This window comes from Hemitrygon akajei, chromosome 9, assembly GCF_048418815.1.
Source record: "Hemitrygon akajei chromosome 9, sHemAka1.3, whole genome shotgun sequence".
NCBI classification, from domain to species: Eukaryota; Metazoa; Chordata; class Chondrichthyes; order Myliobatiformes; family Dasyatidae; genus Hemitrygon; species Hemitrygon akajei.
In genome coordinates, this window is record NC_133132.1 from 168,904,692 (window position 1) to 168,932,311 (window position 27,620).

Below are 27,620 nucleotides of genomic sequence, written 5' to 3' on the forward strand. Positions count from 1 at the left end.
TTTAAACTGTAAACATAATCTATAATTACACTATAATCAAATTGCAGATTCCCTAACTTCCAGTAGTTCCCTCCCCCCATCACCTACCAGTCTGTACTCCTTCCCCTCCTCCCACCTACTTATTCTGGCTTTTGTCCCCTTCCCTTCCAGTCCTGATGAAGGGTCTTGACCCAAAGTGTCTTGACTGTTTATTTATCTCTATATATGCTGCCTGACAAGCTGAGTTCTTTCTGCACTTTGTGTGTGCCCCTCAAAATTTCCAGCATCTGTAGAATCTTGTGTTCAGATTACACCTACGGGCTTTACGATGAAGATGGTCATTGCTTCTCAGTCATGTGAACTAGACCAACCACTTTTCCACTTTTTAAAGCTTAGTTACAAATGGGGGCTAAAAGGTTATAAATCTAAAAGCTCCTAAACAGGTATTTGATTCTGTTTCCTTCTTTATTTTCAGTGCTTACTGTGAAGGAAACAACTGGAATGGATTCTGAAAGAATAATAAAACTATCAGCTCCAACTAACATCCTTAAACACAAAACAGCAAATGAATTTCAACTGAGTGTTGCCACTTCAAGTTATGCAGGCAAATATAGTGGTCAATTAGCCTAAGGCAAAAGCCTCACGGACACGGATGATTTTCCAAATAATCTATCAGAGTCCTTCTTCTCCAGCTTTTTACCTTTGCCACACACCTGGCTTCACCTATCACCTTGCAGCTAGCCTCTTGCTCCTCCGTCCATCTTTTTATTCTGACGTCTTCTCCCTTCTATTTCAGTCCCGAAGAAGGGTCTCAGCCTAAAATGTCAACTATTTATACATTTCAGTAGATGCTGCCTGATAGAACCATAGAACATTACAGCACAGAAACGGGCCTTTTGGCCCTTCTTGGCTGTGCCGAATCTACTGAGTTTCACCAGCATTTTGTCTGTGTTGCCTTAGACTAATATATTGTTTTAAGTCTGGCACCAATAATAATTTAGCACTCTATCACTACTAGAGTTAAGAAGCAATATAGCACAGAAACAAGCCATTCGGCCCATTTAGTCCATGCCAAACAGTTACTCTGCCTAGTCCCATTGCCCTGCACCCAGAACATAACTATTCATACCCCACCCAGCCATGTATCTATCTACATTTCTCTTAAATGCTGAAACTGAATCCACATCCACTATTTCTACTAGCAACTTGTTCCGCACTCTCAGAAGATCCCTCTCATGCTCCCCTTAAATATTTCACCTTTCACCCTTATCCTATGACACCTAGTTCTAGTCTCATCCAACCTCAATAGAAAAAGCCCACTTGCATTTACCCTATCTATGCCCTTATTACTCTACCATCCCCTCAATCTGTTCAACCTTTCCCTGTTAAACTGAAGTGTCTCCATAGATTGTGTGTTCTGCTATGAATTTGAACCTACAACAATCTGAGAGGCAAAAATTTTGGCAAATCGTGCAAACTGATATATAACAATAAAAAAAATTGCTAATTAATAGCACCTTTTTAATACAGAAACTCAAACGATTCTGCAATTTTGACCAACCAAAATGCTGGAAATTTTGACCAACACACCCAAAAATGCTGGAGGAACTCAGCAGTTCAGACACTATCTATGGAAAGAAATCAACAGTCAACTTTTCAGTCTGAGACCCTTCATCAGGGCAGTTAATAGATGCTGCCAGACCTGCTGAGCTCCTCCAGCATCTTTTATGTGTTCCGCTTCTAATGCAGCAGCCATGAGGAATTTTATACAGTAATGCATTCAATTAGATTAAATTTATAACTGTGTAAAACTACAAAATTTACTGAAGATGTGAAATCCCTTCATCATATCACTTTGCACTGGTCAATTACCAAAGAATGAAATATATAAGGAGTCTGAACAATGTATTGTGAAGCTCTTGCATATTACTATATAACCATATAACAATCACAGCACGGAAACAGGCCATTCCAGCCCTCCTGGTCCGTGCCGAACTCTTAATCTCGCCTAGTCCCACCTACCCGCACTCAGCCCATAACCCTCCACTCCATATACCTATCCAATTTTACCTTAAATGACACAACTGAACTGGCCTCTACTACTTCTACAGGAAGCTCATTCCACACAGCTATCACTCTCTGAGTAAAGAAATACCCCCTCGTGTTTCCCTTAAACTTTTGCCCCCTAACTCTCAAATCATGTCCTCTCATTTGAATCTCCCCTACTCTCAATGGAAACAGCCTATTCACGTCAACTCTATCTATCCCTCTCAACATTTTAAATACCTCGATCAAATCCCCCCTCAACCTTCTACACTCCAATGAATAGAGACCTAACTTGTTCAACCTTTCTCTGTAACTTAAGTGCTGAAACCCAGGTAACATCCTAGTAAATCGTCTCTGCACTCTCTCTAATTTATTGATATCTTGCCTATAATTCGGAGACCAGAACTGTATTGATATCTTTCCTATAATTCGGTGACCAGAACTGTATTGATATCTTTCCTATAATTCGGTGACCTTAGCAATATTCTTAGCAATCACTCATGGATTTGCATTTCATTACTCCAGCTATGTAATTGAGGATCCTAAACTTTAATTGCATCACTGTATTGTCTAGACTGTCAAGTCCCTTTCTGAGTCATCTTATATGAATTCTTTTCTCTTCGTGTCGCTGTATCACATAATCCTCAGCACATTAATTCATTCATAAAAATCATCATCAATCTCTTTTCTACCAATTTTCTTCAGTTGCTCCTAGCTAGAAAATTGTCTATCATGTCCTACTAAACACTATTCTCCTGCCAATCGTTGAGATGCTGCCCTGAATCTCCGACCACGTACTCACCCAGACCCGCTCAGATTCTTTCTTTTCCAGCCCATGACATTTCCCACACCTGGCCTCAGCCATCACCTTCCCCTAAGTTTTTATTCATGCATCTTCCCCCTTTTCAGACTCAGCCCAAAACGTCAACTGTTTATTCATTTTTGTAGATGCTGCCTGACCTGCTGAGTTCCTCCAGCATTTTGTGTGTGTTACATTATTTAGACCAGTTACCTTGAAATAAAATTTTCTTCCCTACATTCTGGTTGACCTTCCTTAACATGAAATTAATCATGTTGACGTTGTTATTATAGCAATTGAAATGCACTCTTCTTTGGGTGTGATAAGAGATACCCGTCTTTGGCCTGTTTACTAGGTCATTTCATCTATTCTATTCCATTTACTGCTTTGCTTCATTACATTCCAGGAGTGCATCAACCGTGAACCTTTTAACTCTATCACTTGCCCTCTCAAGGCTTCATTATGCCTGTACACTAATAAAATGAATCCAATTTGAAATCAAATGAACCATTATTGAGCATATCACAGCTTGCATTCGTTTGTTCATTTTGCTAACTTATTATCAAGCAATTGGGAAGCTTCCTGTCAACCATGGACAGAAGAGTTCCATCTCAAGTATCAATGTTAGTTATCTTAACTTGTGTCAGGTGAGGAAGGGTGGTCACTTTCTGAACTTACCATTCTCAATAAAAAAAACCTCTCCCTGTAGAGTAGCCAATCAACACACAAGACAAAAACTAGGAATCAGCACAGGTTTAAAGTTCAAAAATCATCCTGTGTCTCTGCATCTGAAGTAACTGGGAATCTTATCGTCAGCTAGATAATCTCCATTCCTAGTTCCGAGCATTGTCTAATAATAGTAAATTTCAAGGGCATTAATCATAAAAACAAAATAGAAATGCTGTGTAAAGTGACTAAAAAACATTAAACTAATTTTTTTTTATTTTATTCATTTAGATATAGCACAGTAACAGAGCCTTCTAGTCCTATGAGCCCAATCACAAGCATGTGACCAATTAGCCTACTAACCCGTACATCTTTGGAATATGGGAGGAAGCTGGAGCACCCTGTGGTCACAGGGAGAACATACAAACTCTTTATAAACAGTGGTACAACTAGACCTGGGTCTCTGGCACTGTAATAGCATTACACTAACCGCTACACGGCCGTGTTGTCTTAATGTTTACCACCTGTAGACAAACAGATGATTCTGATAACTACCTTCACCTTTCTCCACCAACACATGTTTGATTCATCAGCTTTGTCTGTGAAACATGTCTGATAGTACACAAACACAGCAACCTGCAAAATCTATCATGTTCTGCACAACAATGGGCTTAAGGTCACCTGCAAAGCATTCATAATAACATTTCTATCTTATGTCCTCTGATCCCTGTCTTTTAGTCACTTTCAGACACAGTACTAACCTCTACATTCACAAGTTGTTCATTCATAAACTGGCTAATGCACAAAATCCATTTAGCCCATCTTTATCAGCTTTTATCAAATGCATCACTCTTGAAGAAGATAGACAATAGACAATAGACAATAGGTGCAGAAGTAGACCATTCGGCCCTTCGAGCCTGCACCGCCATTTTGAGATCATGGCTAATCATCTACTACCAATACCCGGTTCCTGCCTTGTCCCCATATCCCTTGATTCCCCTATCCATAAGATACCTATCTAGCTCCTTCTTGAAAGATAATTCCTTATCTTTCTTTGTTCACGTTTCTTACAACCTGTCTCATTATCAGTCTTTGTAACTCAAGTGTAACTTTTCCACTACTATGAGTGAAGGAACTTCTAAGCCCAACACAACTCCAAATATTTAATCCCACAGTTTTAAAAGGAGATCTCTTTTGAGTGCACCTTCGGTCACCACCCTTAAATACTCTCAACAAACAGGAAAGGACTTTTGATGTACTGCCATTTCCCAAAATTTAAGCTGTGGAGTATGCCCGCTGAACTTGTGCAAGGTTAGACTTGGCAGTAGTTCAATAACCTCATTCTTTTCTACGGAAGGGAATAACTATGAAGGAAAAAAACAAGTTTAATGAAATTCATACTACTTTTAATTCATTATATGTATTTAATAATTTTAATTATTCCACATGGAAGGTTAGTTAGGAAGGTTCAATCGTTAGGTATTAATATTGAAATAGTAAAATAGATTCAACAGTGGCTGGATGGGAGATGCCAAAGAGTAGTGGTGGATAACGGTCAGGTTGGAGGCCGGTGACTAGTGGTGTGCCTCAGGGATCTGTACTGGGTCCAATGTTGTTTGTCATATACATTAATGATCTGGATGATGGGGTGGTAAATTGGATTAGTAAGTATGCCGATAATACTAAGATGGGTGGCGTTGTGGATAATGAAGTAGGCTTTCAAAGCTTGTAGAGAGATTTCGGCCAGTTAGAAGAGTGGGCTGAAAGATAGCAGATGGAGTTTAATGCTGATAAGTGTGAGGTGCTACATTTTGGTAGGAATAATCCAAATAGGACATGCATGGTAAATGGTAGGGCATTGAGGAATGCAGTAGAACGGAGTGATCTAGGAATAATGGTGCATAGTTCCTTGAAGGTGGAATCTCATTTGGCTAGGGTGGTGAAGAAAGCTTTTGGTATGGTGGCCTTTATAAATCAGAGCATTGAGTATAGGAGTTGGGATGTAATGTTAAAATTGTACAAGGCATTGGTAAGGCCAAGTTTGGAGTATTGCATACAGTTCTGGTCACCAAATTAAAGGAAAGATGTCAACAAAATAGGGAGAGTACAGAGGAGATTTACTAGAATGTTACCTGGGCTTCAGCACGTAAGTTACAGAGAAAGGTTGAACAAGTTAGGTCTTTATTCTTTGGAGCATAGAAGGTTGAGGGGGGACTTGATAGAGGTATTTAAAATTATGAGGGGGATAGATGGAGTTGACGTGGATAGGCTTTTTCCATTGAGAGTAGGGGAGATTCAAACAAGAGGACATGAGTTAAGAGGGGGTAAAAGTTTAGGGGTAACACGAGGGGGAACTTCTTTACTCAAAGAGTGGTAGCTGTGTGGAACGAGCTTGCAGTAGAAGTGGTAGAGACAGGTTCGATATTGTCATTTAAAGTAAAATTGGACAGGTATATGGACAGGAAAGGAATGGAAGGTTATGGGCTGAGTGCGGGCCAGTGGGACTAGGTGAGAGTAAGCGTTCAGCACGGACTAGAAGGGCTGAGATGGCCTGTTTCCATGCCGTAATTGTTATATGGTTTAATTTAATTAATGAAATAATTCATTAGTTATTAAAGTGTAGCAGTTAGCACAACGCTTTACACCACCAACTAAAAGGTCACGGTTCAATTCCCATCACTATTTGTAAGGACACTCTTCCTGTAACTACGTGGGTTTCCTCTGGGTGCTCTGGTTTCCTCCCAGATTCCAAAGATGTATGGATTAGAGTTAGTGAGCAGTGGGTGCTTTTTGTCGCCAGAAGCATGGTGACAATAGTGGGCTGCCCTTAGCCGAATCCTTACTACTTTGATTTGATGGAAATGACACATTTCACTGTATGTTTCAATATACATGTGACAAATAAGGCAATCTTATTTCCTATAGTTTTATGTAGATTAATCATTTCACATTTTAATCTGTTTTATTAAGTATTTGAATATAAACACTTGGGAGTTTTGGCAGCTGGAAAAGCAGGGGGTGGGTTTTAAATGATAGACAAAGCATCAGTGAGTGGAGCTTGTTCAGGATCCACCAGTTGTTGGTGCTTATCACCAGAAGACCCACTGCTGCACAAGGCTTTTCCGATCATGCTGGAGCCAGCCTCTATCAGCAAGATGTTGTTCAAAGATCTGCTTCAAGTAAGTGCAATTCAGTCAGTAGGGGAACACCAAACAGTGTGCTGTTGCCAAAAAAATCTGGGACAAATTTTTTTTTCCCAAACGCAAATACTGTAAATCTAAAACAAAAACAGAAAATGCTTGATGTATTCAGCTGGCCAGGAAATAACTATTGAAGGAGAAACAGGTATCGTTTTGCATCTAGTCTGTTTCAAATTCTGGGCCAAAATGTTCTATATAAAATCAGTACACAGGATATGGATGAGAGCATGAGAACTACATCTCCAGCTAGTGGCTGAAACAGATTATTTTTGATGAAACTTTTCATTCATGTACTATATTGATTTCAATCAGTTCAATTGCTTTCCATTGTTGCTAATGTTTTAAATGCCTCTCATTCCCATGTTCATCACCAGAAAGAATACTTCGTAAAAATTCCCTTCTGCATTGATATAAACATACAAATACTCCCTCAGAAATAAGGTTTCTTTTATCCCCACAAAACATGCAAGTTTTTTTGTTACAGATAGTCCAACAGAGCATTAAATGTATACAATAGTTATAGAGAAATTACCTACCCCAAGGGTTGAATAGTCACTACATTCTGAGTGCATATTTAACAGTCCATCACCCCACCTCCACTGGGCTTTCACTCCAGCATAAAGTTGACTCCACTCCAAACTTATCCTGTGAAAGGAAGTTCAGAATTAAAAACAAATATGGAACATTCCCCATTATATTAACATTTCCCATAATCCCAATGATTAAGTACTTCAATGATCAGCACTTTGAATCAATCAATGCCTTTCAAATATGACAAGACTTTTAGATAATCTTTCTCTTCCCCAGTTCAATTGAGAGCAATAATTTCTATTCAAACTCAAAAATGGGAAATAAAATCATAACTCAGAAACAGAGACGATATCGGCTGAATAATAAGGAAAAACTGAGTAGAAATAAGTTATTATCAACATGGCACTGATCATATCCAAAGAAGCTGAATTCTGGATGTGTAACATAATATATGAATTTCTATATTGCATATATTAGGTTGACTGGTCATTTAGTAGTATCAGCACTGGACTTTGACACAGATGATCCAAATCTGGCCAGGTCCCAACTTGGGCAGGAGCAGTATCAGTACAGAAGAAAGGCTTGGTAATCTGCTTCTGTATCTATCCATGAAAACCCTATGGACAACTACACTATCCATAGGGTTGTCATGAGTCAATGACAACTGGACAGCACTCAATATATTGCTACAACGAAAACCAAATTTTTACCCCACTGAACATTTCTATAATCACTACTTCCCTGATTATTACCACCAGGTTCTGAGTTCTATTATTTAGGGGTCTCTTTAGCCAGATTGGTGATCTTTAGCCAGGGAGTGATGAACCTGCAGAATTCATTGCCACAGGTGGGTATATAGTCATCGGGTATATTTAAGGCAGAGGTTGATAGATTCTTGACTAGTCAGGGCATGAAGGAACACAAGGAAAAGGCAAGATATTTGAACTGAGAGGGGATATAGTATCATCCATGATGAAATTGAGGAGCAAACTCAATGGGCCAAATGGCCAAATTCTGCTCTTACAGTCTGATGGTCTTAACATGAGCTGAGCTTACACTACTCATTCATCCTATACTGAATCCATTTGACATGATAACTGAGGGTGCAAATAAATCCAAAACAAAAATGAAACCTTTGCCAGTGTTATAATACAAGTGAACCTACTTAATCTGTACATTTTATACAGGGCATTCTAAAATGTTTTTATACTTTACTAAGGTCTATGACTGTTTTAAATATTCTGAATGTTTGACAATTCTGGCTAAACTAGCCCTTTATGGGTAGGGCAAGATCTTGTTTTCTATCCCACTGGTGAAAGAGCCAGCAAAAAACAATACTTCAAACAATGCAATGACAGGCCACACAGAATGCAGTACATCCACTTCTGGAATGCTCTATGTCCTTAAAGGGATCATTTTGTCAGCACCTTGACTGAAACTATGATAACAAGTATGCACTTTGTATGCAAAGGACCCTAGCACTTTGCTAATGTTTGAGAAGATATGGCTGAAGGCAAGCCTAACAAAAAGTGCACATTGAAAATAGTCCTTTCAAAGATGTATTTTAAAACATGCAAAAAAATCTTCCTTTAACTCTTACTCAGGATCTTGTTTATCCAAGGAATGCTTTAAACTCTTTAGTCCTGTGGTACACAAGACATCCACTTACACAAGTATGAATCTGCTGCATTCCTTTGCCTTACTACTGCTAAGTAGATTTTTTACTGCTGCCCACACTGCATGAGTATGTTTTTTTTCTGTACAAGATCTCACATGACTCAACAGATCACTTGAATAGATCAAGTCAAGTTCGGTGGCTTCCCAGGAAGGAAGAGAAGAATTACTTTGTGAATAAAAACCTGAAGCAAAGCCTTCTCTGCTGGCTCAAATTACCCACTTGTCAAGTCTGATGGATTTGGCTAAAAATAAAAGGAAACGGCTGAGAAAAGCAGATGAATGAGCTTAGCAGTTCTTTAAATAGGCTGTGCCACTGCTTGAAGTCAAAAGCAAGTGATTTCCAAATACAACCCCTTGTGCTGTACTCGTAAATGACATAGAGGTTGCAACCACAAGAGTGCAGCTGTGAAGGGGTGAAGAAGCTGTGTTCCCAAGTACAACACCTTAATGCTGCTTGTTGTATGAAATAAATGTTAATTATCTTAATTTGATGAAAAAACTGAAAAATACGCAATAAAAATTAAACATGATATACTGGAGTGCAGAGAAGCAACTCAATATTTGACACCAACCAAATGATATATATGTGATACAAGAGTAACAATCACAAATCAGTTAACTCCTTTTATTCATTGAAATTTCCAGATTCAATACTGTTGAGTATCAGCCTTCAGTACGTGAGTGTAAAGGAGAATGAAATAATTGTTACGCCAGATCCAATGCAACACATAAAAAACACAACGAACAAAAAGAACACAAAAAAAAACAACAGATATAAATACATATGATTAGCTTATATACATCGACTGATTGTTGGCTGATGGAAGCATATGCTGAAGATTTGGCATTTCCAGAAGCCATGATAGTGTTTCAGAATGCCATCTGGTTCCTATGTGCAATCGTATCTCAACTTCCCACAGAAAGAATTAAATGCTGGCATCATTATTCCAACTGCAACACTCGCCCTACTTTGCCTAATCCGAGACTTCAAGCATTCCTTGTGTTAATTACTCAGACCGGCATGGCACTTTTCTTAAGAGAGTACGTGGAATACAAAGAGAAAAACTGAAACAGGAACAGCATGAACTCACAGACACAACCACGTGGTAAATGGGTGCTGGGCGATACAGAGCTCATGTACCTGATATATAAATAGACACTCTAGCAATAGCAAAACACAACCACTCCTTTTAAACTGAGTGAGTATGAGGTGATCAAAGACACTGGCCAGAACTTGCTGGTTCCCACTGACACCACTGGCCAGCAGCAGTGAAACTAAGTAAATCCCAAACACTGTGAGGTGTGAAAGTGCAGGAAATTAAACTAGCCAGGATTGAAAAGCAGAGCAGACTTGATGGGCTGAATGGCATACTTCTGTTCCTATGCTTTATGGATACGAGATCTTTGTTTCATATATTGAGCACTTGGAAGTGTTTATAGCTATTAGATTTTTAAATTAAAAGATATTTCTTAATATTTGACTTCTATTTTAGATGTTAGAGACATTCAAAATCTTTTGAGATCAAGTACATATTTCCCCATTGGAAATAGGGAAAGAGGCTGTTGTGACATTTCAGGGGGCACGCCTCTTCACTGCGCAGCTGAAGCACTGTCATAAACACAAGATTCAGCAGATGCCAGAAATCCAGAGCAACAGACACAAAATGCTGGAGGAACTCAGTGGGTCAGGCAACATTTATGAAGAAGAATAGACAATCAATGTTTCATGGAAAGGAAAACCGGAGTGATAAAAGAATAAGAATCTGGGTTAGGGGAAAGAGTACAAGCTGGCAGGTGAAGCCAGGTGAGGTGGAAGGTAGGTGGGTGGGGGAAAGGAGGATGAAGTGAGAAGCTAGGAAGTGATGGGTGGAAAAGGTAAAGTACTCAAGAAGAAGGAAACTGATAAGAGACGAAAGTAGACTATGGAAGAAAGGGAAGGGTGAGGCACACCAGAGCAGGGTGATGGGCAGGTTGTAAGAAGGAGTAAGAGAGGAGCCAGATGGGGATTAGAAAAAGAGAGAAGGGGGAGGGGACAAAATTGATGTTTATGCCATCAGCTTAGGGCTACTCAGATGGAATATGAGGTGATGCTCATCCTGCCTGAGAGTGGCATGTCAATGAGGCACTATCATGGTGCACTACAGGTGCTGGACTCCAGGACTTGGAGAACCAGTAAGACACATTCTTCATTTATAATAGTGACATTTAGTCCACGTCAGAGGATCAGGCCAACATGATCTCAGCCATTATAGCAATACTTTCTATTTTGCAAGGAGAAAGTTGGGAAGGAAATGCTCTTATTATGACATGCAATAACTCTGTGACCACATTCTTTTTGAAAGCTTAATTTGCCTCCTCTCCTTTTCAGTCAGTCCCTTGGGATCGAGAATAATTTGCTTTCATTCCAGTTCTGATGGTTGTGAGGTGATTAATGAGATCAATGTGGGATTCACTGATTGTGTACAAGAGGGTAAGGAGATACTTGAAAGGTAAGCAGGACAGTAGTATAGGGGTTCAAAGATGAAAGTAAGTTTACTATTGAAGTACATATATGTCACCATATACAACCCTGAGATTTGTTTCTTTCGTGCATTCTCAGTAAATCCAAGAATCATAATAAAATCAATGAAAGACCAATGTGCAAAAAACATCAAACTGCAAATACGAAAGAAAAAGAAATAATAATAATAATAATAAATAAACAATAAATATTAAGAACATGAGATGAAGAGTTCTTGGAAGTGAGTCCATAGGTTGTGGGAACAGTTCAGTGATGGATAAGTGAAGTTGAGTGACGTTATCCTCACTGGTTGGTTGATTATGCTGGGTTTCTGTGTATTCCTAGTGGATGGAGTCTGCATTCTCAAAGTTCTCCTGAATATGCCTCTTCTCATCTGAGAGGCTAAGGCTCAGGATTCCCAGAAACTGGCATTTTTTTTTACTGCAAGCAGGTATGCTTAATCACAGTTCCCCAAGTGATGTAATCCCTTTCATCCATACATTCAATTAATCATTTTAATCTCCAAACTTTATTGTTTCAGTTTATGTCCCATTCTGACCCTTTGTTTTGTATTACCTAATTTTAACAGTTAGAATTATGACGTGGTAAGTTATGTGTAATATTATACAATAAATAGTACTATCAATGCTACATGGTACAAAGTCTATTTAATTCACCATTGTCCCCTGATCAATTTGAGACTAATTACTTGCAAACAGATCCTGTGCCTATTTTGGAGAAGCCAGATGTCAATTCCCCAAACCTCCAACATTTCACACAAGAAGAAATTTATAGATAAAAACAAGTTTTTTGCTATCACTATGTATATTTTGCATATATGTTGGTCATATACATTAATGATCTGGATGATGGGGTGGTAAATTGGATTAGTAAGTATGCAGATGATAGGTGGAGATAGATAGATAGATAGATGATAAGATAGGTGGAGTTGTGAATAATGAAGTAGGTTTTCAAAGCTTACAGAGAGATTTAGGCCAGTTAGAAGAGTGGGCTGAAAGATGGCAGATAGAGTTTAATGCTGTAAGTGTGAGGTGCTACATTTTGGTAGGACTAATCAAAATAGGACATACATGGTAAATAGTAGGGCATTGAGGAATGCAGTAGAACAGAGTGATCTAGGAATAATGGTGCATAGTTCCCTGAAGGTGGAATCTCATGTGGATAGGGTGGTGAAGAAAGCTTTTGGTATGCTGGCCTTTATAAATCAGAGCATTGAGTTTAGGACACACGAGGAAATCTGTAGATGCTGGAAATTCAAGCAACACACACAAAATGCTGGTGGAACACAGCCCAGTTGGGATGTAAAGTTAAAATTGTACAAGGCATTGGTGAGGCCAAATTTGGAGTACTGTGTACGGTTCTGGTCACTGAATTATAGGAAAGATGTCAACAAAATAGAGAGAGTACAGAGAGGATTTACTAGAATGTTACCTAGGTTTCAGCACCTAAGTTACAGAGAAAGGTTGAACAAGTTAGGTCTTTATTCTTTGGAGCGTAGAAGGTTGAGGGGGGACTTGATAGAGGTATTTAAAATTATGAGGGGGATAAATAGTGTTGATGTGGATAGGCTTTTTCCATTGAGAGTAAGGGAGATTCAAACAAGAGGACATGAGTTGAGAGTTAAGGGGCAAAAGTTTAGGGGTAACACGAGGGGGAACTTCTTTACTCAGAGAGTGGTAGCTGTGTGGAACGAGCTTCCAGTAGAAATGGTAGAGGCAGGTTTGATTTTGGCATTTTAAAAAAAAATTGGATAGGTATATGGACAGGAAAGGAATGGAGGGTTATGGGCTGAGTGCGGGTAGGTGGGACTAGGTGAAAGTAAGCGTTCAGTACAAACTAGAAGGGCCAAGATGGCCTGTTTCCGTGCTGTAATTGTTATATGGTTATATGGTTATAACCCCACTCTAAAATCTATCTTTAAGATACAATTACTCTTGTGCAGATTTCTAAACAAGTTCTTCCTGAAATTATACCAAAAGATACACACAAAATACTGGAGGAACTCAGCAAGTCAGCCAGTATTTATGGAGGGAAATGGGTAGTCTATTGTTTATTCCCCTCCACAGATGCTGCCTGACCTACTGGGCTCTTTCAGAGTTCTGTGTGTGCTGCTCCAGTCTTCCAACATCTATAGAATTTCTTGTGTCTTTAAATCAACAGACAGAGTGATAGAAAGACAGTCAGATAGACTAATTGATATTTAGAGACAGACTGTCAGCTAGATAAATCGATCGGTAGAAAGAAAGATATATAGATTATAAATAGATAAAGTTATCAACCTTAGATTTATTTAATTAAAAGATTTCTATATTCTTTCATGACCTCCTTCCATGTGGTTTTTTGACAATAAAATTGCACCCACCCTCCCTTTCCACATTGCCAAATGCCATCAACACTGTCCTGAAACAAAAAGAAGCAATTTTAATGTCAAAAACAATTCAATTTTATTGAAGTATTTTACACCTCATTACCAATAAATACATGCACATCAAAAACAACACACTATCTCATTGAGTGAATGTGTAGTTTCTAACAGTAAAAGTATAGAGCGATAAATTTAATAATTGAGACATTTTCTATGAAATTTCAAGATTGTAGAAATTTCAAGACAGTTTTTCAGGGAGACTGGTTTGACAATAGTCCAGCTCTCAGTTAATAAACAATGCAATAAATCTAGATGTTTCTGTTAAGGATGAAATCTCCTTGACCACCCTGTGGCAGACATTAATAAAAATCTGAATTGCTAATTCCAATCTCTTATAACGTGAAGAAAAAGTGCACAGGGTAGAGCCAGCAGGGGAAGGCCACTCAAAATAGTCATTATGTACTGTACATCAATCTCACCCATATATACATACATTACATGTGTCCCTCCTAAAGTGATCACATCTAAACTCCTGCTCCTGAATGGTATTTAACCCACTGATTCTGTCCAGTACTGTAATTCACCTCGCTCAGCAATCAATCTCTCACTTCTACCATGTCACCTTGTGGATTTTAGACTTGAGACAAAAATACAGGTATAGCACAGATAGCCTTAATATATATTACTATTGGCCATCCTTGAATCACTCTCCAGTTTCACGGATTTTAAGATTACAAAGGTGAATGTTTCCAAATCATAGTGGGTATAATTTGAATAGAATATCTATTACTTTATTCAATAAATCATACCTTGTTATTTTTCAAGGTGCCAAATACTGTAATGTTATGAAGATAAAGCATAATTTGTTCCAATTGTTTGGTGATGTGTTTCAACATTTTATCTGACCTGTCAATGTTGGCAACATCAAACTTACTGTTATATTCATATCTACTTCTCAATCTCACAATCTTCCTTTTGTATCTGTCCATCTCATTCTTCAAATTTATGTAACACATTTGTTGCTGTTCATCGGTTATTTATTCTTTGTTCCCCAATTACATAACTGATCTAAATACATATATCTATATCCTCTAATTCTGCAACTCAACTATTAAGGCTTTGCTTACAATTTTAATGTTCATTATTTGTTTCAACTTTCAAATAACTTAAGCAGGTAGGAAAACAAAATGGCTTGAAGTCTGATTTCTATGATACTCTTTCACAAGTAAATTCTGTTTCTAAGTTTTTAGTTGTTCATTATAGATCAACATTGGCTCAGTGACATCATTCATGCTCCCATTTAAGATGGTCATGTATTCAAGTTACTCTTCAGAGAATTGAGCACAACGTGTAGGCTAACATTTCAATGTGTTATTGCGGGGCTGCTGCATTGTTGAAGATAGCATTGTCTTTCCTCTATCATGTGGATATACTGTATATAATTACATAATTTTGTATTATAAGTGACACAGCAGTTGTCCCTGTTACTTCACAGCTCCAAAGTCCTGACTTTGATCTATAACTCGGAACCGTTGCTCAGAATTTGCACATTCGCCCTGTGACCATGTCAGATATTCCAGTTTCTTCTTAAAGAAATGCAGATTTTTTTCTTTCTATTGTAAATTATCACTTTGTGCAAATAAGTGACAAAAGAACCAAGATGGACAAGTGAGAGAGATAGGTTGCTGAGCTACAGATAGAAGGGGTTTTGAGAATGGTGGGACCACTCTGGAGAACCAAAGAGCTGATGGTTGAATGACTAACTCTGTGTTGCAGAAAGCAAGTAACTGTTACCATTCAAAAGAAAATGATGCCAGTTATATCTCATAAGGGCTTAATGCTTAGGAAAATACACACTTAAAATTTACTAATAAGAAGCAACTCTTCATTCTTAACCAAATTATTGAACCATTTGAAACTCTTCAGATGATTTAATATAAAGTCAACTGGAAATGAAACCGTTTGTATCTGCACCTCAAGGGTCTGACTCACTAAACACAAAATGTAGATGTGTCAATGTTCAAAGGATTGGGGGCAGGATGTGTGGGTGTGTATGTATGTGGGGTGGGTGGAATCAATGCATATGCCTAAGTGCAAGTAGAAGAGTATAGGAATGAATTATCTTAAAGAGACTTACACTTTGAACTCTTCCACTTTTCACCTTTTACAAAGAAAATTTAGGTCAATTCTCCTTTAGGCTTATACATTAATTTTTAAAACTGATTAATGGTAACACCTGTAAAAAAGGTTGATCTCCAAAATTTTTATTTTAAAATTATTAAATAAATTTTCTGAGATTATTGTAAGATTTCTAAATAAAAGAGATTTTTAAAAAATGAATTGGTTTCCTACCAACCTGGTTGTTAATAACAGTCTAAACAAGCTAAATTAGCTGTATTACACTAAGGATTGGGCCAGACATAGCAAAGAGGCTGAAGCCAAAGACTGAAACTTCATTAATACAATGTACTGTGCCACTAATTAGTATAATACAGGCTGAACTTCATCATTCATTCCTTTATGCATATACAGCATAGCAAAGCTGTCTGGTTCAACTTAAGGAACAGAGGAAAAAATAAACACATTGGAAGTTGGGCTAATTTATGTCAGATTTGCTACATGATCTCTGGATATTAATAATGAGGGAACCTTGAGAATATAATTATCTGTAATATTACTGCATAAACTGTCTAGAACACCAGAGGAATAATCCAAGAGGCAGGACCATTTCACCAATTGTAATTCTTGAAATTTAAGTCAAAAGCAACACACTGATCTAGAGTCCTAGTTATAAAGCACAGAAACAGGCCCAATGGCCCAATTCATCCATGGTGATTAAAATGTCTTAGTTCCATTTAACTACATTTGGTCCATGTTCCTCAAGCCATATCCGTATCCAAATGTCTTTTAAACATTGTCATTTTATCAGCCTCTGCAGCTTCCTCTCACAACCGGTTGCACAACCCACCATGTGAAAGGGTTGCCCCTCAGGTCCCTTTTAAAATTTTCCCCATCACTTTAAACCCATTCATAGAAAACCTATCGTATCTGCCTCCATCAACATTGCCGGCAGCCTATTCCACGCACTCACCACTCTCTGCATAAAAAACTTACCCCTGACACCTCCTCTGTACCTACTTCCAAAAACCTTAAAACTGTGCCCTCTCGTGCTAGCCAATCCAGCCCTGGGAAAAAGCCTTTGACCATCATCATCTTATACACCTCTATCAGGTCAGCTCTCATCCTCCATCACTCCAAGGAGAAAAGGCCGAGTTCACTCAACCTATTCTCATAAGGCATGCTCCCCAATCCAGGCAACATCCTTGTAAATCTCCTCTGTACCTTTTCTATGGTTTCCACATCCTTCCTATAGTGAGGCAACCAGAACTGAGCACAGTACTCCAAGTGGGGTCTGACCAGGGTCCTATATAGCTGCAACATTACCTCTCGGCTCCTAAACTCAATCCCACAACTTATGAAGGCCAATACACAGTATGCTTTCTTAACCACAGACTCAACCTGCGCAGCAGCTTTGAGTGTCCTATGGACTCGGACCCCAAGATTCCTCTGATCCTCCACAGTGCCAAGAGTCTTACCATTAATACTATATTCTGCCATATTTGACCTACCAAAATGAACCACCTCACACTTATCTGGGTTGAACTCCATCTGCCACTTCTCAGCCGAGATTTGCATTCTGTCAATGTCCCGCTGTAACCTCTGACAGCCCTCCACACTATCCACAACACCCCCAACCTTTGTGTCATCAGCAAATTTACTAACCCATCCCTCCACTTCGTTATCCAGGTCATTTGTAAAAATCATGAAGAGTAAGGGGTCCCAGAACAGATCCCTAAGGCACAGCACTGGTAACCGACCTCCATGCAGAATATGACCCGTCTAGAACCACTCTTTGCCTTCTGTGGGCAAGCCAATTCTGGTTCCACAAAGCAATGTCCCCTTGGATCCCATGCCTCCTTACTTTCTCAATAAGCCTTGCATAGGGTACCTTAGCAAATGCCTTGCTGAAATCCATAAACACTACATCTGTGGCTCTACCTTCTTCAATGTGTTTAGTCACATCCTCAAAAAATTCAATCAGGCTCGTAAGGCATGACCTGCCTTTCACAAAACCATACTGACTACTCCAAATCGTATTACGCCTCTCCAAATGTTAATAAATCCTGCCTTTCAGGATCTTCTCCATCAACTTATCAAACACTGAACTCAGACTCACTGGTCTGTAATTTCCTGGGCTATCCCTACTCCCTTTCTTGAAAAATGGAACAACATCCACAACCCTCCAATACTCCAGAACCTCTCCATTGATGATTCAAAGATCATCGCCAGATGCACAGCAGTCTTCTCTCTCGCCTCCCACTGTGGCCTTGGGTACATGTCATCCGGTCCAGGTGGCTTATCCAACATGATGCTTTCCAAAAGCTCCAGCACAGCCTCTTTCTTAATATCTACATGCTCAAGCTTTTCAGTCCACTATGAGTCATCCCTACAATTATCAAAATCTTTTTCTACAGTGAATACTGAAATAAAGTATTAAGTACTTCTGCTATGTCCTCCGGTTCCATACACACTTGTTTTAGACTCCCCTGCCCCGAGAGAAGACTGTAATCACCCACCTTATGTATATATCTCTATAACAAGGGTTCCCAACCTTATTTATGCCAAGGACCCTTACCATTAACTGAGGGGTCTATGGACCCAGTTTGGTAACCCCTACTCTATAAGGTCATCCCTCAGCCTCGTATGATCCAAGGACAAAAGTACCAGCTATTGTACTCTCTATATAATTCAAACCCTCCAATCCCAGTTACATCATTGTGAATTTTTCTGCACTCTTTCAAGTTGGATCTATTTAATTCTATTTATTTATCTATTTAATCTTTTTAAAATATCATTACTGTTGACTATTACTTTAAAAGCCAATATATCACTCATATTCTCATCTCCTTCTCTGAATTTTAAGAGTACAACCTCCTTGAAAACTCAGTGTCTTTCCCAAACTGGTTTCAATCAATCTGATTACAGTTTCATAATTTGCAAGCTATACAAAATACTGTATGGAAAAACTTGCATCAGAATGGCTGAAAAGTTTGTAAAGCAAAACTTGAAACTTGCATATGATAAGCTTTTGTTAGGTGAGAGATAAATATGAAATTGGGAGAGGTCAGTGACAATGATAGTGGGAATGCAGAAGTCAGTGTGACAGTAGGAGTGGACAGGTCAGTCCCATAAACAGTGGGTGGAGGTTATAATATTGCAGATGGCTAACAGGCTAATAGTGAGTCACAATCCACTGTTAGTTGAATTATTGATATATGCACGTGTGTACAAGTCATTACACTATATAACCTGCCCACAAGGACTTTGTTCTGTCCTTCAAATATTTCCTAATATAGATTCTACTGTAATTTTTACAATCGTTTTATTTTAATCAAATTGAATAAGTGCATGCATAACCACTGGAGACTCACCATGGTTGTTCCCGCAGAACCTGTTTCGATATTTGTCATTCTAATGACTTTGATATATATTTACATATAGTCTTGGGAAAATGATACACTCATTTCTTATCTTTAGTGGTTGTTGCAATATTTAAATATCTAAACAATTATTATCAAAACCACATGAACTAACTTCCTATTTGTAAATTATATGAAAAAAGAGTTAAGTAGTACAACATGACATCTGGTTTCAGGATTTAGCAGGTCAAGAAAGCTATCATCTGACATAGTTTATGCACACACTTTAAAATGCTCTGAACCTAATTTTGTTCTTTAACTACACTTCTATTATTATTGTATCAAGTTCCCATTTTCTATAAAGTAAAATATTATCCAGCTCTATATATTATATATATGTTGTGGTACAGATATCTCTCCATGCACACCCTTCAAGACCTCAAGTCACATTTGTTAAACAGATGACTTGCCTATTCATAGCATGTTTTTAAACAATGCCGTTTATCATTATTTCCTGGCTTATTCTACTGACCACCTTCCTGCCAGTTCTATACTATCTTCTGCTCTGTGCTAGAAGCAAATTCTGATTTACAGCCTTAACAAAACACTTGGATTAAAAACTATCAGACACACGTTAAAAAAACAGCTCTTAATTGTCAAGCAATGCAGTGATGAATTTTAAATATTTTTATTTTGGAGTATATTTATTAAACTAAGGATTCTTTTGAAGAATGCCAAATTTCTTCAAGAGTATAATAAGCAGAAGTACAAATAAACAACAACTGGAACACAACTCAAATGAGGAAAAAAAAGAAATATATCTCTGCACAGAATCTGCTCGCTCAGAAAATACTTTATTCAGAAGCTAATTTATAAATATTTCCAAATAAACCGTCAAGCTAGTTCATTAAATACAAGAAAGTCTGCTGGTGCTGGAAATCCAGAGCAACACACACAAAATGTTGGGAGGAACTCAGCAGGTCAGGCAGCATCTATGGAAAAACAGCTGAAATTTTGCGCTGAGACCCTTCTTCTGGACTGAGAAGGAAAGCAGAAGGCGCCAAAATAAAAAGGTGGGGGTGCAGGGAAGGAGTCTAGATGGAAGGTGATATGTAAAGCCAGCTGAGTGGGAAAAGTCAAGGGCTGGAGATGAAAGAATCTGATAGGAGAGGACAGTGGACAAAAGAAGAAATGGAAGAAGGGTCCTGGGGAAGAAAGAGGCAGCTGAGAAGAGGTAAAAGGGCAGATTGTGGAAGAAGGAGAAAGAAGGGCTATTTTATTACTATAACCATTAAGTCAATGTCAGGAAAAGTAGATGAGCTCCAGATCCAAAACAAAATTGACCATAAAAATCACTCCAAATGAAAGGATCAATGATTTCTCTGGACAACAAACTTCATACCAAGTAGCAAGCCAGCCACACCTGAAGAAATACTATGTATTTATATTGCAAAATGAATCTTTCTTTATATTATGATATTTTAATCATTTTTTTAACCAAAGCTATCGAAGCAACAAACTAATTTTGAATGACTGAATTTCAATTTCAACTGAGCACGGAACAAGTTAAGCTATCAACTTGCAGTAAATACATAATATTTATGGTGCATTTTCCAAGCCACACTATCCCAGACACTAAATTAAAATATTCTTTTCAAACTTCCTGACAAATTAATTACACTATACATTGACAAAAGGCATGAGTCAAAGTTAGCTCTACTTGTTTCAAAACACATTACAGTCCAAACTTTGCTGGACTTTAGTGTTGAATAGTAACAACGAAGGGCAACCTCGAAACTCCACACAGAAAGTTATGGCTGAACTTGCAATGGCCCAAAAAGCTATCAATTTCTTCATCGATGGTAGGAAGAAGCCTGCTCACAACACCAAGAAGACACAACGAGAGAATGCCACAAATGGTGAATAGCAGGACTGCAGATAACTGCTCTTGGCTTCAATATCTCAAGCTACTTAACAAACGTGATGCCCAAACCCTTCATGACTCTATTTCTGTGATCCCAGTTCCTGTGCTCCCAAGCTTACCTGAATCATTGGGAAAAAAATTAATACCATGTAACAACTAAAAACAAGTGAATTAAACATGAGTTGTATAAAAGCATACAAACATGGTCAAAAGGTTTAGTTTGTTCAGACCAAACATCAGAATGGGGAAGAAATGTGACTTTGTGGAATTATTGCCAGTGCCAGATGAGGAGGTTTGAGTGTCACAAAAACTGTTGATCTCCTGTAATTTTCACACACAACAGTCACTGTCCAATGAAGCAGTGTAGGCTATCACAGTAAATATATTTAAGACTAGGTTGGATAGATTTTTGCATAGTAGGGGAATTAAGGGTGATGGGGAAAAGGCAGGTAGGTGGAGATGAGTCCATGACCAGATCAACCATGATCTTATTGAATAGCGGAGCAGGATCGACAGGCCAGATGGCCTACTCCTCCTCCTATTTCTTATGTTCTTATAGAAACATAGAAAACCTACAGCAAAATACAGGCCCTTCGGCCAACAAAGTTGTGCCAAACGTGTCCCTACCTTAGAAATTACTAGGCTTACCCATAGCCCTCTATTTTTCTAAGCTCCATGTACCTATCAAAAAGTCTCTTAAAAGACCTTATTATATCCTCCTCCACCACTGTTGTCGGCAGCCCATTCCACGCACTCACCACTCTCTGAGTAAAAAACTTACCCCTGACATCTCCTCTGTACCTACTCCCCAGCACCTTAAACCTGTGTCCTCCTGTGGCAACCATTTCAGCCCTGGGAAAAAGCCTCTGACTATCCACATGATCAATGCCTCTCATCATCTTATATACCTCTATCTGGTCACCTCTCATCCTCCGTCACTCCAAGGAAAAAAGGCCGAATCCACTCAATCTATTCTCATAAGGCATGCTCCCCAATCCAGGCAACATCCTTGTAAATCTCCTCTGCACCCTTTCTATGGCTTCACAATCCTTCCTGTTGTGAGGTGACCAGAACTGAGCACAGTACTCCAAGTGGGGTCTGACCAGGGTCCTATATAGCTGCAACATTATCTCTGCACTCCTAAATTCAATTCAACAATTGATGAAGGCCAATACACAGTACGCCTTCTTAACCACAGAGTCAACCTGCACAGCTGCTTTGAGCGTCCTATGGACTCAGATCCCAAGATCCCTCTGATCCTCCACACTGCCAAGAGTCTTACCATTAATACTATATTCTGCCATCATATTCGACCTACCAAAATGAACCACTTCACACTTATCTGGGTTGAACTCCATCTGCCACTTCTCAGCCCAGTTTTGCATCCTATCAATGTCCCGCTGTAACCTCTGACAGCCCTCCACACTATCCACAACACACCCAACCTTTGAGTCATCAGCAAACTTACCAACCCATCCCTCCACTTCCTCATCAAGGTCATTTATTAAAATCACGAAGAGTAAGAGTCCCAGAACAGATCCCTGAGGCACACCACTGGTCACTGACCTCCATGCAAAACATGACCTGTCTACAACCACTCTTTGCCTTCTGTGGGCAAGCCAGTTCTGGATCCTTAAAGCAATGTCTCCTTGGATCCCATGTCTCCTTACTTTTTCAATAAGCCTTGCATGGGGTACCTTATCAAATGCCTTGTTAAAATCCATATACACTACTCTTACTGCTCTACCTTCATCAATGTGTTTAGTCACATCCTCAAAAAATCCAATCAGGCTCGTAAGGCACGATCTGCCCTTTACAAAGCCAAGATGACTATTCCTAATAATATTATACCTCTCCAAATGTTTATAAATCCTGCCTTTCAGGATCTTCTCCATCAACTTACCAACCCTGAGGTAAGACTCACTGGTCTATAATTTCCTGGGCTATCTCTACTCCCTTTCTCGAGTAAAGGAACAACATTCGCAACCCTCCAATCCTCTGGAATCTCTCCTGTCCCCATTGATGATGCAAAGATCATCGCCAGAGGCTCAGCAATCTTCTCGCTCGCCTCCCACAGTAGCCTGGGGTACTTCTCATCCAGTCCTGGCGACTTATCCAACTTGATGCTTTTCAAAAGCTCCGGCACATCCTCTTTCTTAATATCTACATGCTCAAGCTTTTCAGTCTGCTGCAAGTCATCACTACAATCACCAAGATCCTTTTCCATAGTGAATACCGAAGTAAAGTATTCATTAAGTACTTCTGCTATTTCCTCTGGTTCCATACACACGTTCCCACTGTCACACTTGATAGATCCTATTCTTTCAAGTCTTATCCTCATAGGTCCTACTCTTTCACATCTTATGTTTTAGGGTTTACAGAGAATAGTTCAAAAAAAAATTTAAAATCCAGTCAGTGGGTGTTCTGTGGGTGAAGATACCTTGTTAGTGAGAGAGGACAGAGGAGAATAGTCAGTCTGGTTCAAGCTGACAGGAAGGCAACATAAATTCAAATAACTATGTGTTACAACAATGGTGTGCAGAAGAGCATCTCTGAACGCACATCGAACCTTGAAGTGGATGTGATACAGCAGCAGAAAACCACAAACATACACTCAGTGTCCACTTTCTTAGGTAAAGGAAGTACCAGAAGGTACAGTGGAATGCATAGTAATTTCTATTATGAATTGCACTGTACCACTAAAGCAAAACAAGTAATTTCATGATATATGTCAGTTCGGTGTGCATACATCTACTGATGCTTCTGGACACATCATCAGTGATGTTCCTAGAATCAGCGGGTGTTTCGGGTCTTTCAACATCATACACCCTCCTCCAGGTGACCCAACCGGGGCTGATCAGACCCCAGCTTGTATCCAGATGGCTAGCTACACATGACTCCATGGCTCCCCTCTCTTGAGCCACAGCCACCTTGAGACCCTCTCTGCTGCATCAGTGGTACTGTGGATGGCTCTCCTCTTCCTCTCTCCCTCGATGCCCAAATTGCTGAAGGCTCTGGTTAAGGAATGGGCTTTGAATCCCCAACAACCAACTTCCACTGGGAGACACCTCGCTCTCCATCCAGCCTGCTGGCAGTCGCTGACCAGTCCTGCGTGCTTCGATAGCTTCCTTTCAAAGGCCTCTTCCAAGTGATCTTCCCATGGGACTGTCAGCTCCAGCATCACCACTTGCTTGGTAGACTCAGACACAAGGACAATGTCTGGTCTCAGGGTGGTGGCTGCAATATGGTTGGGGAACTTCAGCTGCCTTTCGAGGTCCACCAACAGCTGCCAGTCCCTTGCAGGGGTCAGGATACCTGCAGATGTTCTTTTGGCGGGTATTGGCTGCTTCCCAGCTCTGACAAGGGCAATGGTCTGCTTGGAGGGTCAGGACCGCTTCGCCCACTCCACTCCTGTGCTGATGGCTTCAGCAATGGTCTTCAGAACCTGATCATGCCTCCATTGGTACTGTCTCTCACCAAGTGCCCTTGTGCAGCCGCTGAGGATGTGCTCCAGGGTTCCTCACTTGGAACACAGTGACAATGAACCTGATTTTTAGGTCAGAAAATGTTGGAGATGCTTTGCACATCAGGCAACAATTATTGAAAGATAAACTCAGGTAATGTTTCAGGTGAATGACTACCATTCATTTACATTTCTATTGAACAGTTAAGCATCACAATGCCTTCTAATAAATTTGTTTCTAATTGGTCAATAACACAGGAAAAATACAATGCATTACCCAATACTTAAAAAGAACTAAGACTGAAAAAGCTAGATGAGAACATTTTTAGTAGTGAGCACAAAAAAGGTTACAACTTGGAAACGTGAAAACTTTGCAACAAACACAAAATGCTGGAGGAACTCAACAGGCTATGCAGCATCTATGAAAAAGAGTATAGTCGACATTTAGGGCCGAGACCTTTCAGCAGCACTGGAGATTCTTCCAGTAATGCTGAAGGGTCTAGGCCCAAAACTTCAGCTCTACTCTTTTCTGTTGATGCTGCCAGGCCTGCTAAGTTCCGCCAGCATTTTGCGTATGTTGCTTTGATTTCCAGCATCTACAGATATTCCTTTGTTCACGAACATGAAAACTTTGGTATTTTTAATCCAATGCAGGATCATGATACTATCAAAATTTATTTATTGGGTTTATTTAACACAGCACAGTAGTGTAGTGGTTAGCACAACTCTTTACAATACCAGCAACCTGGGTTCAAATCCCCCTAATGCCTGTAAGAAGTCTGTACGTTCTCCCCGAGACCGCATGGTTGCTTCGGTTTCCTCCTACAGTCCAAAGATATACCAGTTGGCAAGTTAATTAGTCATTGTCAATTGCCCTTTAACTGTTTCTGCATCATTGTATTCCAATTGTTCATTATTCAGATGGATATTATCCCATAATCATTGTATATAAATGTTAAATTTTATATGAGTTTTGAAGTGTAGAGCAACTAAAAGTTTGATGGCAAACAAAAACTGATTAGGGAGAGTAACTTCTTCAGAATGTTTTAAAAAATTCTTTTGAAAATAAAAAAAGGACAATTACAGTGAGTGTTTTCTCCTCCGGAATATCTGTGCTTCTTTAAATAATCCTGAGGTCACTGTATAGTCATAATTGTAAGCAAAGAGTCAACTTGGTTCAGAAACAGTGTCTGGAAAATATCTGCATAGTAGGTAGCAAGGAGGGAACAGCAACTCAGTGTAAAGGAGAATGGGGAGAAAAGGTGGAAAATTAATTTTGCCTTAATATCAACAGATTCTTAAAACAATTATAGGATATATGGTCAACTCTGCCTCTATCTTTACCTTTAGACATTTACTTAAAATGTACTTCTTTATTCCTTAAAGGAATATTTTCATACATACATATCTGCTAATCATTTATTCAGAGAAGAATGAACAAAATTGCACTTTCATCCATTCCCACAGCAATACAAATTCTATTTAAATACATTTGTACTTAAACAATTTTCATTCAATCTCTGTAAAATCCTAGAGTTCCCTATGGTTAAAAATAATCATACTGGTGCAAACAAATTACTGTGTTCTCCAAGTCATGGCAATTTTTTGGAAAGCAAGGATTTATTATTTATGTTCCATTGGGCAAGATGCAAACAAATTCAACTCCTCAAGCACAGATAACAATAAACAAACTCGGATGCCAACAATGACCTAACTAGTATGTCAACCAACAGAAAATAAAATTTGGCAGGTTGTAAATAAATGAGAAGCAGCAATGTGAGCTCACAATCCTAACTAAACTTAGATGGCAGCAATTAAGAGTACTTCAAATAATTTTTAAATACGTATTTATAAAACTTATTCCAGTAAATCTAAATTTGCACATTACAAAATTCATCCTTAATTACTTTCATGTGTCATTTTATTTATTTTAGTTTGCCAAAGACTGTTTTGTACATGGGATCATTGATTTCTTTAGATCGTCTCAGAGACTTTTCAGGCTGTAGTGAGGGCATGCGGACTGTGCTGGCCAGAAGTCAGGGACAAGCACTTCTGAGACCGAGCTGAGACAACCAATGGTTATGTAAGACACACTTTCTGAGAGCTTCAAAATTGTTACAGCAGAACCTCAGAACACACTAATAGGCAATATTTTTCATTCCAACTCCAAATAACCAGAATCATTTGATGTCAATTATTACTGCGGTTTTGTAATGAGGGTACCACAGAGAACTGTCTTGGGGCTCATTAACCATGTTCAGGAACAGCAAAAAAAAGTTTCACTCCCTCAGTCCGGCTGATATTAAGGATTGGTTACTAATATAGATGTAATATTGCACCTGACTCTGCCACTCAAAGTTCCTCATAATTTGTTTTCAGATGTCATAGAGTCACAGTCATGCAAAAGGTCCTTCAACCCAACAAGTCTGTGACAATCATCTAGTATAAGACTCTAGGACCATAGGATATATAAGACCATTCGGCCCATCAAGTCTGCTCCGCCATTCAATCATGGGCTGATCCAATTCTTCCAGTCATCCCCGCTCGCCTGCCTTCTCCCCATACCCTTTGATGCCCTGGCTAATCATGAACCTATCTATTTCTGCCTTAAATGCAGCCAACGACTTGGCCTCCATAGCCACTCGTGGCAACAAATTCCAGATTTACCACACTCTGACTAAAGTAATTTCTCCGCATCTCTGTTTTAAATGGACATTCTTCAATCCTGAAGTCATGCCCTCTTGTCCTAGACTCCCCCACCATGAGAAATAACTTTGCCATATTTAATCTGTTCAGGTCTTCTAACATTCAGAGTGTTTCTATGAGATCCCCCTCATTCTCCTGAACTCCAGGGAATACAGCCCAAGAGCTGCCAAACATTCCTCATATGGTAACCATTTCATTGAAGTATCATTTATTCCTAATTCTAGAACTAAGACCAAACCCCCATATATCTTAAGATTACCACA

General features: G+C 39.1%; 1 protein-coding gene across 3 annotated transcripts in view; it reads right to left on the reverse strand.

The window, feature by feature from the left end:
• The window catches only part of bach2b (BTB and CNC homology 1, basic leucine zipper transcription factor 2b), a 332,889-nt gene that overhangs the window by 213,020 nt on the left and 92,249 nt on the right, over positions 1-27,620 (reverse strand). For all 3 annotated transcript variants that reach the window (XM_073057476.1, XM_073057475.1, XM_073057477.1), the window contains exon 2: positions 7,227-7,335. In XM_073057476.1, the coding sequence (XP_072913577.1) occupies positions 7,227-7,262 (36 nt within the window). In that variant the 5' untranslated portion in view covers positions 7,263-7,335. The remainder of the gene's footprint in view (positions 1-7,226; positions 7,336-27,620) is intronic.